The sequence below is a fragment of the Ursus americanus genome, chromosome 8, assembly GCF_024610735.1.
Source record: "Ursus americanus isolate L20-20 chromosome 8, mUrsAme1.1.p, whole genome shotgun sequence".
Classification (NCBI taxonomy): domain Eukaryota; kingdom Metazoa; phylum Chordata; class Mammalia; order Carnivora; family Ursidae; genus Ursus; species Ursus americanus.
In genome coordinates this window covers 53377554-53395594 of record NC_142134.1, presented here as the reverse complement: position 1 = coordinate 53395594, position 18041 = coordinate 53377554, and the positions used below count along the sequence as shown (strand labels likewise).

At 47.5% G+C, this 18041-nt stretch overlaps 1 protein-coding gene across 6 annotated transcripts in view; it reads left to right on the top strand.

Moving 5' to 3' along the window:
• The window catches only part of TBC1D1 (TBC1 domain family member 1), a 223451-nt gene extending 209595 nt beyond the window's left edge, over window positions 1–13856 (top strand). For all 6 annotated transcript variants that reach the window (XM_045816359.2, XM_087864212.1, XM_045816358.2 and 3 more), the window contains 3 exons: window positions 2579–2748; window positions 9494–9667; window positions 13343–13856. In XM_045816359.2, the coding sequence (XP_045672315.2) occupies window positions 2579–2748; window positions 9494–9667; window positions 13343–13546 (548 nt within the window). In that variant the 3' untranslated portion in view covers window positions 13547–13856. The remainder of the gene's footprint in view (window positions 1–2578; window positions 2749–9493; window positions 9668–13342) is intronic.
• The last annotated feature ends 4185 nt before the right edge of the window (window positions 13857–18041 follow it).

Genomic DNA, 18041 nt, shown 5'->3' with positions numbered 1-18041 from the left:
CCTTAGACTTTTCTCATCCCTTTTGTTCTCATAACACCTGGTGTAACTCTACCAAACCAACAGCTTTTGGTGTGTCTGCAATTTGCTCTTTGTGCTTTCGTTCAGGGCTTGATCTCAGTGCCTAGTACAAAGCCTGGCATATGTTAGATGCTCAGTGAATGCTTGCTGACTTAATGAGAGAAACTTAGCAGATAGACAGGTAAGTGCTCTTAAGGTGCTGGGAATAGCATTAGGAAAGAACATTTGTATTATAGTAAATACAGACAGACCCAACAAGACAAGTATATCCAGGGCTATATTTTCAAAGAGTGTAACAACAAAACAAAGAAACCCCACCACCTCTCCCATTTTTTATTTTTCCTTCAAACAGCCCAGAAAAGTCAGTTTAGAATGCTAGGGAGCACTCCACTAAGCAGATGTGTTATAAAAACCAAGATCCTGGGGCGCCTGGGTGGCTCAGTCCATTAAGTGTTTGACTCTTGATTTCAACTCAGGTCATGATCACAGGGTTGTGAGATCGAGCCCATGTCTGGCTCCATGCTGGGTGTGGAGCCTGCTTAAGTAAGATTCTCTCTCCCTCCCCATGCCCCCTCTCTAAAACAACAACAGCAATAACAACAAAACCACCAAAATCCTAATGGAATAAAACATGGAAGACCTGTTGTCTGCCTTAAGAGATTGCTGATATGGATTGCATGTTTGATTGTGCTCATAAAACTTCCCGATAATTATTTCTCTTACTTGGCTTAGATGCGGCACTCTGTCTAGTTTCTAGTTACATGTCTCTCAGACTAAAGACACTGAGCTGTGGCAGCTGGGCCAGTCATGCAGTCCTGCCCCAGGACCCTTGCACAGAATGCTTGGTACTTAATTCTGATAGATGCCATCAATATTTGTTCAGCTGTAAATGTTGACCTATTGAAAGGAAGCCTTGCTGTCCAAACCACAGAAGCTTCAAATTTGTTTTGGGAAATATTTCTTTTTAAAAACATCTTAGTTATGGTGCTGTTTGAGATCTTTATTTTCTGTAGTGATGAATTACTTGGGTTAGACTATGTATTTCATAAAGCATACATTTCACAAGAATATTCTTACATAGGGCTGACTTGATACACATAGTACTTCCCCTAAGAAGCTCAGATTTCAAAGATAACGACCAGTTCTCTAATTTATCTTCCCAGCCTCTGTAACCACACCTAAGGAGGCTGCCCTCATTCCTCCAGCTTCCTGGGGCCTTTCCAGCTTCCCAGGGTCGTCCGAACCGTGAGCAGTTGTGATGTTTGTGCAAGCAGTGTGGCCCTGAGCTCTGTGACAGAGACGGGTGACACCCACCCTGGCACCGGATCTGCTGGTGTGGCTGAGGCCTTGGGGAAGGTCACAGGGCACCCCGAGGCCTGACCCAGCCGGCTGGTGCCCCTGCCCTGTTCACTGTCCACAAACCACTCCGACGCGGATCCCTTCCCCTGCCCCTTCCCTGTGTCAGCAGCTTCCAGCCTTTCCTGTTTCTTAAAGGCCCTTCTGCCTCGTCCTGCTAAACCCCCCAGAGAAGCCCAATGCTGGGGGGTTCTTCCTCTCACCTGTTTTTGTCTTCCAGGACTTGATGAACACGTCTTTGTCTCTCTCATTATCCTGCAGCCCTCACCCACCATGTTGACAGTTGCCTCTGATTAGATTTATGCCCTCGTCTTTAACATTATATTTTTCTCTTGTATTTTTAATTCCAGTTGTTAGGTTACTTTCCTGAATTTAGTCATCCAACAGTTAGTTGCTAGGAGTGTGCTTTGGCCCCAGGACAGTTTAACTCTTTCTCAGGTGGCTTCAGCTCTGTGAGGAAGGGGGAGTCAGGGCGAGGCCGGCTGCTCATCCTGTTGCCCGGGCCATTTGCCCTCCCTCTCACCACGTCCAGTCAGTGTAGGGATTGCTAACATTGGCCAACTGTTCTAAGAAAAAACTATGGCAAGAACTGGAAAATAACTCTGACAGAGTTCTTTGAATTTCTCTGAAGGAAGATGGTTTTTACTCCATTGTTAAGCTAAAATCCAGCATACTGGAAAGTATTTAGTAATGTACTTTTGCAACTCTGCAGACATTGTATAGATTTTAGAGATCTTTTAGTTCAATTCCTTATTTCAAAACAGGGGGAAGAAGTGCATTTTTTTTTTTTTACTCTATCTTAATTTCTGATACTCTGTATCTAAGTCTTTCAGTTTTACTCATAACAATGTGTTTTAGTAATTCCTTTAAAACCCCAGAGCATTTCTAGAAAAATAGTTTAATAAAAAGTTTTCTTCTAGCTTTTGAAGGATGTTTGAGTTTAATATATTTTTAGAACAATAACAAAAAAGATTTATCTGAACCTGTGACAAAATCTTAGTACGTTTATCTATATTTCTTTTATTATTTGCAATATTGTCTTGACAACCTTATCTGAAATATCAGGCACTTAAAAAGGAAATAAAGTTTGCAATTTGGTCTTATGTTTCCCACCATCCTGCTCTGATGTGTGGACAAGAAAACACGATGTTATTTCATCAGAAACTGGCCTGGTTTAACTTTCTGCATTTCTCTGTTTTCCCAGATATGATCTTTCTTCAGGGATCAGAGGTCATATTTAAAGTGGCATTAAGTCTGTTGGGAAGCCATAAGCCCTTGATTCTGCAACATGAAAACCTAGAAACCATAGTTGACTTTATAAAAAACACCCTTCCCAACCTGGGCTTGGTGCAGATGGAAAAGACCATCAGTCAGGTATGACTCAGTCCGACCTTCCAAAGGCTTACGCCATCCTGAATTTGGAGAGCTTAATTTTCTTTTGATTGGGACCTCTCTCCTACCACTTGGTATCGTGAGCAGCATCTCGTGTGTTGCCCAGCAGGTAGGAAGCACATGGCGGAACATGTGTTCTGTGACCGAGTGCGAGTCCGAGTGCGAGTGTGTCTGGAATGTGATGGGGCTGTGCCACGTGCACACAAGGGGGCAGTGGTCAGGGGTGATAACCACGGGTTATCAGTAGTTGCTTCTAATTAAGAGGCTTCACCCCTAGTTGTTTGTTCTTCTGAAACACATGTGCTATTCAGTGTAGGCTCTTAACAGTAGGAGTGCTGTGGGGTTTTTTTTGCTGCTGCATGGTATTATTTGGAATTTTCTAAAAATAACCCTTTGATAGCAAAATCGGGATAGATAGTATATATTCTAGAGGTTCCTTCCACAATGTTTTTTTTAAATAGCATTCAGTTCCACATCTGTGGCTTCCTCTGGTTCCTGTAGCCAGTGGAACCATTTCTCCCAAATGTTAGGGGTGGGGGTGAATTGAGCCAGAATCACAACTAGATCAATTGTTCAATGGTCCGGTTTAGGGGTGGGAGCAGATTTTGCCTCTGTATAAAGAAGAATCTTCTAGTAACGTGTGCTGACTCTGAAGGACTGAGCTATTTAGCAGAGGGTGGATCAGCACTCAAGTGTCCAGAGGCTGGATGACTGAGAATGTTCTGGAAGGGATTTCTCCATCGGGGCCAGCACTCAGGCCCCTCCTAAGCCTAGAGTTTACCTCACCTGCTCCCAATGCAATGAAAACATAGAGCAGTTAGGTAAAAACAAGTAGTGAAACGAAGCTATTTTGTAAACAAATCCTTATTCTGAGGACTTCTGACAGTCCAAGGGGAATCTGATTCCGGCGGAATGCACCCAGCTGTGGTGTTTCTGGTTGTATTCGCTGTGCCTCCTTCAGTGTGGAGCACGGACAAGGAAGCAGGTGTGGCCTGGGGAAGGGGAGCCGGTGTGAGCCTGGGTGAATCTGGATCTCCGCACATTTCCTACGCCTGTGCTTCGGAAGGGCGCTGCTTTTCCACTCTGCACTTTTCATTTTTAGTGAATTGATGCATCTCTGTATTTTGCTTCCCTGGCACGTTTCTCTCAATGTGAATAGCTTTGGCTTGTTCAGGCCCTGCTTTCTGCCAGGCTCTGTGTGAATCTACATATGCACATGATCTCATCTCATCATGACGCATTCCTGAGAGGAGAGGTGGTTTTAACCCACGAGGAGCAGCCCGGAGGGTGCGAAGAGGCACTCACTGGCCCATGGTCACCCTGCTGCCGAGGGGAGTGGTGGCGCGTCTCTTGTCTTGACGTGACGTGGCAGCTTCTCAATACCACCACATGCCTCTGGGTATCGTTTAACTACAGGGATTTTTCTGTATTTTACCTGTATGTTCATACTGAATTCTCTGCCCTTTTGATTCCTTAAGTTTTGGCATTTATGTGCACTGATTCCCTTTCAGAGCTCTCACTGCATATAATCCTACTTTATGGCCACTGGGCAAACACAGACAGCCTTTACCTAAAGTCTGTGCCTGGTGAGTGCCTCGCCCTGGCCCCCGGCTCTGCAGCAGGCTGTCGCAGCTGACATTCAGTTTACCTCCTGGACATGAGCCTGAGAAAAGAATCCCATTTTCTCTTCCCTTTTCTGTAAAGAATACTTATTCAGAGTATCAGGTTCTCTTTAAATGTTGGAAGAATAGAAATAGACATGGCATGGGGAGAGAAGAGGGGTGGGGTGTGTGTGTGTGTGTGTGCGTGCGTGCGTACGCGACCTGATTTGTTTCAGGCAACTGTCTTGAACTTGGGATCCTTTATCCCACTGACTCCTTAAACAATCCTGGGATGTGTAGGACAATCCCCACTTTATAGGTGGGGAAACTGGGCATGGAGAGAGTAACATGCCCAACGCCCTGTGTGCAGTGGCCAAGCCAAGAATGTGATGTGTCTCTGACACCAGAGGCCATCCTGTACAGAAAACGCACATGGAATCCAGTAATTACAAGCGTGGTAAGAGTCACAATGGTGCTCGTGCAAGGGCATATGGGAGCCAGGCTGGTGGAATGAGCGCTACTGACTGGGAATGGGGAGAGTTGAGTTCAACTGGGCCCAAGGAATGAGCTAAGAACAGGGGTCAGCACACGTTTTCTGCAGTGGGCCAGATAGTTCAGGCTTTGAGGCCAGAAGGTCTCTGTTGTAGTCACTCCGCTCTGCCTTTGCAGCACAAAGGTAACCAGATAATATGTACATGAATGAAGTCATGTTGCAATAAAACTTTGTAAAAACATGTAGTGGAACAGATTCCGTCCACTGGCCGTACTCTGCTGATTCCTGATCACAGACATGGGAGTGAGAATTGAGAGAAATTCTAGATGCCTCTGCATTGAACTTTGAAGGAAAGGGTGGTTGTGGCTCGGGAGCAGCAGTGTAGGGAATGCAAAATCTACATTTTGGAGCCCAGGTTTTCATCCTACCAAAAGATTGGGAGCCCAGCTCTCTGCCCTCTTGCCCTCCCATGCTTTCCATCTGGAACCTGATATCTGTCAGGCTCACTGCCCCCTCCCCACCTAGAGGGTGCTCTGTTTTCAAGTTCCACTCGGAGATGAGGCCTGAGGTACAGTGTGACTCTTTGGCAGCCTGAGAGGGCCCCCAGGTTCCAATCTTGGAGGTCCACAGGGTGCGGGTGACAGACACATTCACTGCACCCGACAGAGCATATTGTCTTGTATGTAGACGGGCAGAGTCCGGATGGTCCTCTGTGATAGTTACAGCTCCATTTCATTCGATGCCTTTTCTGTAGGTGGCCTCAGCTCGAGCAGTGGGGACAGAGCCTGCATCCAGCATTGGGGGGGAGGGTAGCTAGGGATAGGGCGCTGAGGCTTTGGCTCAGGATGGGCAGGCCAGGAGCGGCCGCAGCGGGGCGGGTCCAGAGTTGCCAGAGTCCAGGGCAGGAGGAGAAGGGTCTCTGCAGTGTCTGTGGCAGTTCCTCAGTTTGGCTTAACTGTCAGTTGAATATGAGCCATAAAAATCTTCTGACCCAAGAAGGGGGAAACCCTGGGAATAAACAGAAACGAAGAGAAGGAGGTCAGGTTTGTATGCTTGTCACGGTGAGAGCTGTCTGCCTCTGTCGGCTCATTTCAGTCTAAGGAAGAAAAACAGAGTTGGAGGGGGTCTTTGGGAGACAGAGCAAAGAGCCTGTTTTCAACATCCTCTGGGCGTTCAAAGTGTGGCCCCGAACCCGCACCTGTCATTGTACCCTGTAGGAGCTTGTCAGAAATGCAGAATCTGGGGCCTCACCCCAGACCTGCTGAGTCAGAATCTGCATTTTAACGAGATCCCCAGGGGATTCACACACACTGGGACACTTGAAAAGCTCTGCCATGGGCAGCTTCATTGAACACACTAGACAATTCCCTGTTCTAGTTGAGCTTGTAGGATAGAAACCAGAATCTTAACAAGGTTCCTTTGTTCAGAAGGCGCTCCTCAAAGTCACAGTTTTGAGACGGCCTCTTCTGCGCAGGGAGGAGCCCTGTGGCTTGGGCAGTTGGCACTGCTGAAAACAAGGACTTTTTTCAAAGGCCAGCAGTGCTGTACAGAAAGGGTGGGGTACAGTGAGGAGGAATATTTTACCACTGGTATTGTTTAGAATTGCTTGCATGTGGTGATAATAAAAAACAGGCCAGTTTTTAGTTGGGTTTCTTATTTTTAAATTCACTACAGGCATTGTAGCCCCTCTTGGCCGATCCCCGGACACCCTGCTCCACTCTCCGGCCCTTGCGATGCCACTGAGGCGGGCAGACCGAGGGGGGGTGGCCAGGGCCTGGAGGCTGGGAAGGTGGAAAGTAAGCGGCCAGTTCTGCAGACGTCAGGGTTAATGGCTTCATTATACAGAGTGTCCACAGACTGCAAAGAGGAGCTCTCTGGGTCTCCAATAGCAAAGGAGCCAAGAACATAAACAGACAATTCACTAAAGAGGAGGTCCGTCTAGTAAACAAATATCTGGGAAAATATTGAGCTTCATGCATAATTTAAATAACATACAATGCTCTACCTACTAGATTAACAAAACGAAACCTATTAAGGCCGGTACCCAGTGCCAGGGATAGACTGTAGCTGGCACCTTGGGGTGTCGTTGTTAATGGCGTTGTGCATTGATCATTTCCATTTGGGAGGCAACTTGGCAATGTGTATCATACACCAGTAGAATATTCATACCCTTTGACTCAGTAATCCCGTTTCTTGGAATGTATCCTTAGGAAATAATCCAAATTATGGGAAAAGCCATATGTACAAGGGTGTTTAGAGTTGTCATTTATAACTACAGAAACTTTACAAGTAACTAGATATCCAGCACTCGATGAATGGATTAATGTGGTTATAACACATCGAGTAGGTAGAACAATGAAGCCATTTGTAATTATGGTCAAGAAGAATATCTAGCAACTCGAAAAAGCCTTGTTTGAGGACCTGGGCTCTCCTTTCTCCACCAGCCACATACTGCCATGCTTTGGGATCAATTCTAGGGCATAACTGCAAAATCCAGGGCTCTCAATATTTCAGCAGCCAGGAGATAATGATGCAATTAAGCAGCGATGATTATGACCCAGGATGGTTCCTGGGAATTAATGGAGTCCTGAAAGAGTATACAGCTTTGGGCCCAGCTGAGAGCCATTAACCTCAGCAGGTCATGAATCTGTATTAAAGGCCACAGGTTTTGTGCCCAGGTTTTCTAGATTAGTAGCTCATTTAAAAATAAATCTCATGGAAGAAAAAAGTGTGCATTTACTGTGCCTCGTATTTATAATTCTGCACCAGTGCCACGGCAGTCTCGGTTTTAATGTTCGCGGGTTTTGCTGTGTTTGAGCTAGTCAGAGGTTCCGTGACGTGGCGTCCTTTGTAACTGGGCTGCAGCACAAGGTTGAATGTGAGGGTTTCATGACAAGCGCACGAAGCAGCTTCCTTAGCTAAGTGAGCACCTGCTCACCTTGCCAGGCCTGTGCTGGCAGCTCCCATGACTTGCCTCCCATAATTCCCACAGCGAGGCTGGAGGTGGGTGCCCTCACCCCCGTGTCAGGGGCCAGGAACCAAGGCCGGGAGAAGTCAAGTAACTGCTCACTGTCATTCAGGGCATCGCCAGGGGAGCCCCGCTTTGAGGGGTGAGTCCATTTTCTTGACTGTAGTATAGAGATGGTAATCCCTGCTGACCTCACTGTCACTCTGGGGGACAACAGAGAATTGCCTATCAATACAGCAAACTTTACAGGCGCACACACACCATGAATACAATGTGTGTTAGTTTTTCAGCATAGAATGACTTTTGTGCCTAATTGGTCTTGTCCATTGAATTAAAATGAAAAGCAGGAAGCTGAAAAATTAATCTCCAGGCAGAGAAGATTGTTGGGAATGGTGAGAAAGTAAACATGGTTTTTGAATATCGATTTCAGGGAAGATAGGATTCATCCATGTTTGAATGCTAATAGGGCGCCCTGTGGGGGGGGGATGAGTTTTTCATTGATTTTCACTACGTTGGAATTTCTCTCTTAAGGAAAGGCAGTGAAGAGTTCCTTTGTGCTCTTGTTAGGTCTAGCTTCGTCCTCCAAATGTGTGTTCTGTGATGCTGGCCTTGTTTCTATGGAGCCAGCTTGAATGCTCAGACCCACACACAGAGCCACCCCGGGACTTCACTCCTGTGCTCAGAGCCACAGCCCGCGGGGCGATCCCACGGAAACAGCTGGGGAGAGAGGCTGCGGCCGCTCCTCAGCGCAGCTCCCATACAGCTCACTCAGAGAAAGTACAAACACGAACAACTCACTTGCGCGCTTTGGGGCTGTTTTTCACACGGGTGGTTTTTTGATCACTGTTACTATTATGGGCAGGAAGGCATTGTTTCATGTTCACTCATCTGTGTGGGAGGCATTTGGGTTTTGGCTCATTTCTGCATATCTTATGTGCAAAGGAGGGTTTTTTAGTAAACAGTTCCATTACTTAGCTGTTCTTGTAACTCTAAAAACCCAAGTGAACTATAATTAAACTTTGACTCGGTGACTGGGCAAATGGGGCTATGATTCTTTTGTTTTGTTTTGTTTTGTTTTCCTCTCTCTTTGACCCATGGCTGATGTGTCTAACATAATAGAATTTTCAGAGAAAAAGGAAATCTGTACTGAAATAAGAACTAAAAATAAGTTTTTATGAAGAGCTGTTTAAAAAGTAAGGTTTAGGGGGCACCTGGGTGGTTCAGTTGTTAAGCATCTGCCTTCTGCTCTGGGCGTGATCCCGGCGTTATGGGATCGAGCCCCACATCAGGCTCCTCCGCTCGGAGCCTGCTTCTTCCTCTCCCACTCCCCCTGCTTGTGTTCCCTCTCTCGCTGGCTGTCTCTCTCTCTGTCAAATAAATAAAATCTTAAAAAAAAAAAAAAGAAAGTAAGGTTTGGGCTTTTGGAAAATGAGTTATCAGAGACTCATACCTCTTGTTACCTTGGGTTTATGTCTCAATGCTTCTTTTGTTCTCTCTTCCCAAGTAGAATTGTTTACCTTTTCAATGCAGGGAGTTGTCCTTACTTATCACTGACAGTACCAGGCCCAGAGTAGGTGCTGAAGGGATGCTTGTTGACATGGTCGTGCATGCGTATGTGTGATTTTTCTCATTTTCAGCGCCTGATGACTTTTCTGTATATAACAGGTGTTTGAGATGGATATCGCTAAACAATTACAAGCCTATGAAGTCGAGTACCACGTGCTTCAAGAAGAACTTATCGATTCCTCTCCTCTCAGTGACAACCAAAGAATGGACAAATTGGAGAAGACCAACAGCAGCTTGCGCAAACAGAACCTTGACCTCCTTGAACAACTGCAGGTAGCGCATATTTATAAAGCCGCGTCCTGAGCCCTGAGCGTGTGGTAGATCATTAGCGCACCAAAGCAGCAGCAGGCGGGCTTTCCCATGACCGCAGGACCTCTCTCCCCCTGTCTGTTTATAGTTGGGATCAAAGGTATCCCAGGAGAATTGGTCCTTTTTATTAAGGAGCAGAAGATTATCCTTTGCTGAGGTCAGACAGTCCTGGAACTTTCTGAGAGGCTGTTTCTGCACTTAACCCTTTTAGGAGAGAGACCCAGCGATGAACTGGGGTCCAGGATGCCGAGGGGCTATTCACTGAATGCCCACAATTGTGCTTTGAGTCATAACCAGAGAATCAAAGGCTTGGGCTTCTGTGAGCAAAACCAGCTAGGTCCATGGAGGGATGTTAGGGGAGGGGAGTAACACAGAGATCTACCTAACGAAATAAACCAGAGCATATGGTCACGATTTGTGAGTCCTTACTGCAAATACAGAAGTTTGGTTAATGAGGGACATAGTTCTCCCCTCTAGAAGCTTCCATTTTAACGTGGATAAATGTGGATGAGGACATGTGGGTAGAAAGGCAAACAGACCATGCATACGGAAGGGTGAGATGGGGTAAGCCTGGGGATGTAGTGCAGAAACCCAGCTCTTGCCAGGTCCCATGTTGTCTCCACCTACACTGTCACGCTGGGCAGACTGCTGACCTGCCCTGTCCTGATTCCCTTGTCTGTATGACACACAGTCCCTAACTGCTTAGCACAGCTCCTTTACACATCACATAGAATAAGGTAATGATACAGTCTGCTTTTTTAATGCTATGAGTGGGTGGTAATGCTATTAATGTTAAGGAATTGTTTTGGGGGGATTTAAAAAATTTTTTGAGGTGCTGCAAAGACAAATACATATTTGTCCCCAAAGTATGTATTTTATGGTGTTCCTGGGCTGTCCTTAGAATAAGCCTTCCATCCTGACCTAAGCCTCTTAGTTTTCTCCATAGAAAGTTGCCACTTTGCAGACACAAGCTTGGCAGTGATATGAGAAAGGCCAGCATTTGAGAGCTTAATAAATCAGCCCTTGTCCAAAATGCATTCCTCCCAGCAGGGATTTATCCCAGGAGACCTAGTGGCTATTTACTGTAGAGGAACAAAGAAAAATGCTTTCCCTGCCCAGTCCTAACCACCAGGCACATTCTGAAATTTAGCTTCTTTTTTCCCCCTACGACTGAGATGTCCTAACTAAAAATATGCTTGTGTACAGTGTCTCCAGGATGTCTCGGCTCTCCCCGAAGGGGAGGCTCACGGGGAAAAAGAGCCTTATCTGCTCTGTAACAGTCGGTTGTGGAGGTGGTAATTTTAAGTGACTTCCAAACAAATTAGGGCTCTGAAATAGAACCTGATAGGAACATTTCTGACAAAGCTCGGACTTGCATTTGGAACATTTGGCTCAGGAAGATAGGCAGTGCGGAAATAGAAGATCCCGTTTATTGGGCTAATGCCCGTGTGATTTTTTAGTGGTAAAGGGTGCACGTAATTTCATGGTACTTCTGTGATGCTCTACCCCTTTTGTGACAAGAAAAGCTGTGAAAAGCTGCTCAGATCTCGAAATTCCTCAAGAAAGGCACCAGGCGGTAATTGGTCCTGACAGACCTCCTTGGAATGGTCTCTGTTTCACCCAGCGGCTGGGCTCTTGTGGAGGGACCATTCAAGACTGCAGCTGTGCATGCCCACCAGTGTTTGGAGCCCTTGCCTTGCCGGGTGTCAGGGGCCACTGAGATTCAGAAGACACTGCTGCTGTCCAAGACTTGGGATGAGGATTACGTTGTGTCAGTTTGTGGGTGCTTAAAGATCGTTTTCCCATTTCCCTCTGTGAGTCACATGGGTTCACTGTCTTGCAGCCAGACTATATATGTTCTGTAAAACTCACACCTCCTTTCCTTTTTTTTTTTTTTTGACAGTTTTCAGAGTCCAAAGATAGGTGTTAAATATAATAGTTTTTGACCACAGATCTTTGGTTTTTCCCAAAGTATCAAAATTGACCTGTTTTCTAGCTTTGTTCTGTTCCTGTTCGTTGTCAGACAGACCAAGGTCCCATTTATTTTCTTGTTAAACACCTAATGTTACCTAGCAGCTGAGAGCAAAGCGTTGCACCTGTTTTGTCCAACAGCACATACAAGATGATTGCGTACACCTGCCAAATGGTGCCAAATAATAAGGGACATACATTTTTTTGTGATAAGCCACTGTGAGTCATCAAGTGCCCGTGAACTAGGTGAGGGGGGAGGCCAGACCCATGTACAGGATGAGACGTGCATTTTTCCATGAAAGCGCTTCGGTCTCATTGAGGAGAGTGACAGTCATGCAGAGCCGCTCACCACGAAGCTGGGTGGTGCACGGGGATTCCGTGGGCCTTGAGAACGAGCAGCCCTTTCGGGGGGGGGGGCGGTGGACCTGTCTCAGACCTCGACCATGGGTAGGGGTGTGAGGACCACAGAGCACTCAGCATGACATCCCCCCCCCCCCCCGCCTGGTACGCAGACAGACTTGGAAGCTCAGTCCTTTCTTCCTTCTATTTTGAGTGTTCCAGCCGCACAGCCAGAGCTAGACTTTGAGTCGTGAGGTGTCTGCCTGGCACAAGTGTTGTCTTGTTCAAAAACCTGTTTCCCTTGTTTTGAAAATGAGAGAGAGAAAAAAAATACATGTACCATTTTCCCCACCCCAACTAAACGGGACCGTGTGCAGAGCTGGACTGGATTAGCGAGAAGGAACAGCAGCTCACTGACCCAGTGACCTGAGTGCTGCCGTATGTCGCTGTGAGCTGAGGAACAGGCCAGGAAAGCCTTGGGGACAGCAACCTCTAAAGGTTGGACTTTCTGTGGTTTTCTCAGGAAACCCCTCAGCCTCACTAGAGCCACTGGTTGCCTGAGAAGCCAGCCCTGGTAGATGAGAATGGGAGGGGCAGTTGCTAGAGAGAAGCCCCTGGAAGTTCTCGTACCTGACGTTGGGTGCTAGGTGCGGAGGAAGCAGACTGGGCGGACGGAGGACACCGCTTATCTCGGTGGCGGTGGGGGTGACCCGTCAGTGAGACGGTGCGCGTGGACCTCTGCACAGATGCTGGGCCATCTGAGCGCTCCGCATGTGGAGATACCTGCTTATGGTAGGGAAACTAGAAAGGATTTTGGAGTAGAGGGCGGCTACTCCTGGGGCCTCCCCATGGGAACCATTTGCCTTTTGGTCTGAAATCGGTCTGTGCGTATGAGCATGTGTATTGTACGAATAGGACAGGCTGTGCTGCAGTAATAAATCAAGCTCCGCATCTTAGTGCCGTGGCCCAGCAGCAGTGGCTTTGTCCCTGAAGCTCCACCTCCTTGCCCGTATCAGAGCTGTCTTCCCTGTCGTCGGTGACGGGGGTCAGCTCCCTTTGCACTGTGAAGCCACCAACCATCTCAGAGTAGCCGCAGCAGGAAAGAAGATGCCAGAGGCTCAGCATGGCCCAGCCTCCCTGCAAGGGACCCTGGGAAATGTAGTCTTCCTGTGTGACTGGAAGCACTGATCCAAACGCATAGGGTTGTTTCCCCAGAACAGGGCTGAGAAGTGTCTCCAAGGCTGGACAGTGGAGTGTAGAGTGCATTTCCCCCACCCATCCTTCCGTGTTCTCACTGGGCTGCTCACATTCTCTTCTCTTATTCTCCAGGTGGCAAATGGTAGGATCCAGAGCCTGGAGGCCACCGTTGAGAAGCTTCTGACCAGTGAAAGCAAGCTGAAGCAGGCCAGCCTTGCCTGGGAGCTGGAGCGGTCCGCCCTGCTGCAGACGGTGCAGGAGCTCCGGAGGCAGACGACGGCAGCGCCAGGTGGGCCGGAGCCTGACCTCACGGGGCCTGGGCCCACAGGCGACTGACAGCCCAGGAAACAGCTCCTCGCCAGAGCACGGCTCCAGGGGACCCTCCGTGCCCCGTCCTAGCACTGTCCAGGCCTTAACTGAGAGGGACAGACGATGCCGGAGGAAGAGAATGAGGCATGACGCGTGCTTCTCAGGGAGGCCGCTGGCTCCAGCATGCAGACTGTTCTGAACTAGAACGTGCAAGTCATGGGGACGGAGGTCCCAGTGTTTTTGTTGCTTAGGTTGCAATCCGTCCCCTTTCAGTCCTGGTTACTGTACCCAGTAGGTTTAGGTGGCATGGACGTGAATAAATGCACCTTCATGTTTCCTTGTTGTTTCCTTTTTCAGCATCACTGTGCTTGCAAAGGACAGTTAGTCCTGTGGAAGTGCAAGGGCCGGGAGGGCTCAAGAGGAGTCCTCCGGCCCAGATGTGGCTCCATCGCTCTTCTGCCGTGGGTTTGTGGGACCACACCCTCTGGTCCCCAGCAGGCGATGCAGCTGGCCCCTGTCCGTTCTGGCTATGGAAGCCCCAGACAACCATTAGGACATCTTGAATTTAGCCCTCTCTTGGGTATTTACTGAAGTTTGTCTTTAAAAAAAAATAGTTTTCATTTTTTTTACTTGGTCCTTAAGTATCAATCAAAGTCATTGTAGGTAAATGTTTTATGGGTAAATCACCAGTTTTGAGGCTCAAACCAAGTGTTGCTAATGAGCGACCTGCATCTGTAGACTCTGAGGTGTTTCTTTCTTTGTGGGTTTTCATCGCCCTGTTAGAGCCGGGTATTTGTTTTTGCTCTTGTGGGACGCAGGGCAGCTGTGCGTCCCTTTGAGTGTCCGCCCTCGGGAACCGCGTTCGCTGCAGAAGTAGCCGGGCGCTTCAGGGTCGTCATGGGCGCCAGAGATGCTGGGACTTTGAAAAAAGCCCATCAGATAGATGGCGGCTGAGCACAGTTTTTCAGAGCCGGGAAGTGTGCTTTGACTATAACTCAACACGGTGACCCCTCCCTCAGGAGGATGAGAACCCTGGGCCTTCAACAAGTGAAAGCCCTCACGGCCGGTGTGGCTTCATCGGGTCCCCCGGTGAGGCCTCTGCACGAGCGCTCTCCGAATGCGCTGTCGGCTGAGAGAGAAGCTCCGAAGGCCCTTTCTGACAGCAGGGTCACTCTGGCCTTTGTCATCGTAGTTCCCCCTGGTCCACAGGGCCTTCTTGTGACCCTCTCGGCAGTAGGCATCTCTTTCAGCCTGAGGTGAAAGGAAGGATTTTCATACTGGAAGTCGTCCCAGGTCTCCTCAGACATTTCCAAGGGTCATACACGCTCTCCCTGGTGCCTCACAGTTGGCTGACATTTGGGACTCTCCTGTGCCCTGTGTCAGGGGATAGGAGTGCTCCTCCCAAATCAAGATGAGCAGCCCAGTAGCCTCTATCCCGAGCTATTCCACCAGATAGAGGAGTTAACATTTGAGGGCTTCTTTCCACCTATTTTACTGTTTGAATGTTTAATAATGTTGAATTTTGGATATCTTATTACCAAGACTCAAAAAACATGGACTCTGCATTAAATAAGAAACGAGACAGCAATAAATCCGTGCCCACACTTTTATGGTGTCTGTTTTACTTATAAACTTTGGATTTTTGCTTTGCAGCCGAGATACGGGAATGCCTCATGAACACCAATCGGTCAAGGTGTGAATATTACCCAACCAGCAGTGAAGTCATTGGAGGTATTGGCACCTTGTGTTTCCGGTATTGTTACCCGAGTGCTAGTCACGTCTCAGCACCTCTGCAGGGGGTGAGTCGTACCACTAATGAGACCAGCCACGTCAGGTGCAGGAGCCAGCCAGCTCGGGGAGGTCGCACAAGCCCGTGGGTACAGGTCAGACAGAGGCTCAGCCTGTGTAGGACTTAGGGAAAGAAACATCCAGAGAGCCAATTCACGTTACTGTGTGAGGATTTGCAGACGCACTTTCTTAAACCAAGTAAATGTCATGTTCTGTTTTTCTCCAACACCAACTGTATGCACCTGCACACATGTGTGCACTTGAAGGTTGTCTTTCTTTTGATACCATTTATGGTCTCTTAGGACGTTATGAGCCCTCAGGAAGCACACAGTTACGTATACATATATTTTTAAATGTGTATTATGTATGCGTTCTGTATAATAGAGCTCAGTGCTATGTAATAACTCCCAGTCCTGGGCCCCTCTTGGGAGTTACATATGGATGGCATAACTGTGTCATTGTTTGTGTTTGTGTTTGGTTGGTGAATCAGGGGAGAAGAGTTGCTCCAAGCGCTGTGGGATACAGGATTGTTACAGGAATTGGACCAAACAGGGCTGTGGAAGGAGCTGGAGAAAGGAGAGTGCGGAGGAAGGTACTTGAGTCAAGAGGAGTCACCAGTCAGTCCATCGGAGAAGCAGGACATACTCAGGGGCCAGAGTGGGGCTGGGCAAGGTGGCAGGCAGGGAGCTCCGTGGGAAGCTGTTCTGCCATATCCTGGCCACCTCTGTGCATCTGTAGCCCAGTGTCCAGTGGTGGGCCAGGGGCCACTCCAGGTGAACACGAAGGTCAACGCTTGGGAAGAAGAGGTGGAGCAGAGGAGGAGGAGGAAAAGCTGAGCCTGCCAGGCACCTCTGTCACTTTGGACTACCATGACCTTCAGAGAAAAATGGGCCTTGCTTCACTTTTGCCTTCCAGATCTCACACAAGCATGTCTTCGAGCCATGTCTAACTTAGAACCACCGGGGAAGGGGACTCTGGGAAAGGTAGTGCTGGCTTAACCAAGTTGGCATAGTACCAACTACTGTAATTGATTTTGGAACCTGTCTGATTTGAACAAGAGCATGCACATATGGGCGCTTTATAAAGATCCTCCATCCAAGTATCTATGGTTAGTGATCTGTAGCGTTCAGATTCATAGATTGATTTTGACTTTAAAAGTCACTGGTGCAGTATTGGAGACCAGAGTCTGCTGGCTTCCAGGACCGCCGCCCCCTTCACCTGCTCGCTTCTGTCACAAGTGTCACCAAATGTTCTGCACATTAAGATCTATGTGGTAAAAATAATTTACAGGCCACATTGTCTTTACATGGATACTACTTTAAGGTTTTGGAAGGGCTCAAAATAATCTTGGACTGGGAAAGCCGGAGGGAACCTCCTACTTCCTACTAGAAAACCACTTCTCACCTCATTTGAAAGAGAACAGTGAGATGATGAGAGGTTCAGGACCACCTAATGGTTAGCTGCAGGATCGGAGTGAGATCCCCAATCTCCCGACTGCCCAAGAGTCCACACCACCCACCTTTAATTCCAGTGATTTGTAGGAATCGTTTCTGGTGACTTCAAGCAAGATTCAGAGCAACGAAGGTCTGCTTCATTTTCACAAGGATGATCTGTATTAATAAGGAGCCCAGATCGGACCCTGTCTGGAGATGTAAGGTCTTCAGAGACCTTGAGTTAAAGCCAAGGGAGGGGGGCGCTCTTCAGCTCACTCCTACCTCTGGACGTGGAGGCAAGGGAATCCTAAATTAGGCACAGTGTTTGCTCCCGATACTCATTTCTTTTTTACCCTGAGACTTTGAAAACCCTTGCATTGTAATGTTTTTAAAACAATACAGAATTGCCTTTGGTTTTATAGAAGCGAAACTTCCCACTTATGCCAAGTTTTTTGCTGCCATCTTTGGAAAAGATGAGAATGATCAGGGAGCTGGAAGCACTCTGGAGCAACGACAGCAGCTGTTCTTTGGATAGTTTGACACTGATAACAGAAGACGAGGAAGAATGTTTGTGGTATCCAGGCTTCATAGTCTGTGCCTTTATATCTCTGAACTGAATAACCATTTTGGTGGTAAACCCTTATTAGCAGTTTGACACCACTGTATGCATATTAAAACGCTTTGAGTAAGTTTTATCATAAAATAGAAAATCTAAACAAGCTGAAACGAAATAGTTTAAAAAAACATTAATGATTAAAATGTTGATCTCCAGTGTTTTGTTTTTTGTTTTTTAAGATTTTATTTATTTGAGAAAGAGTACTAGAGTGTGCACATGAGATGGGAGGAGGGGCAGACACCCCCTCCCCACCCGCTGAGTGTGAGCCCCGACATGCAGTGGGATCCCAGGACCCTGAGATCATGATCAGAGCTGAAGTCAGATGCTTAACCGACTGAGCCATCCAGGAGCCCCTCCAGTGTTTCTAAGGAGAACAATGAACCCCTGATCATTTTAAATATAGTTTTAAGACTGTGATACAATAATTCAGATGTCAGTTCCCAAGTTCAGCCTAGCTTGTTGGTTTTGATGCTGGAAAGAGATGGCTTCCACATTCTAAAGAGGGGAAGGGCACTGCTGGCCATTAATTCACTTTTATTCCCCAATTATGCACAGGTGTGTGTTGAAATCCAGCTAGTAAATTTCCATCTTCTCTGATGGCTGACTAATGCAAACTAATCGAAACATGTTACAGTTTTACGTTTTGTTTTTTTTTTTAACCAAGGACTTTAAAGCACTCAAACTC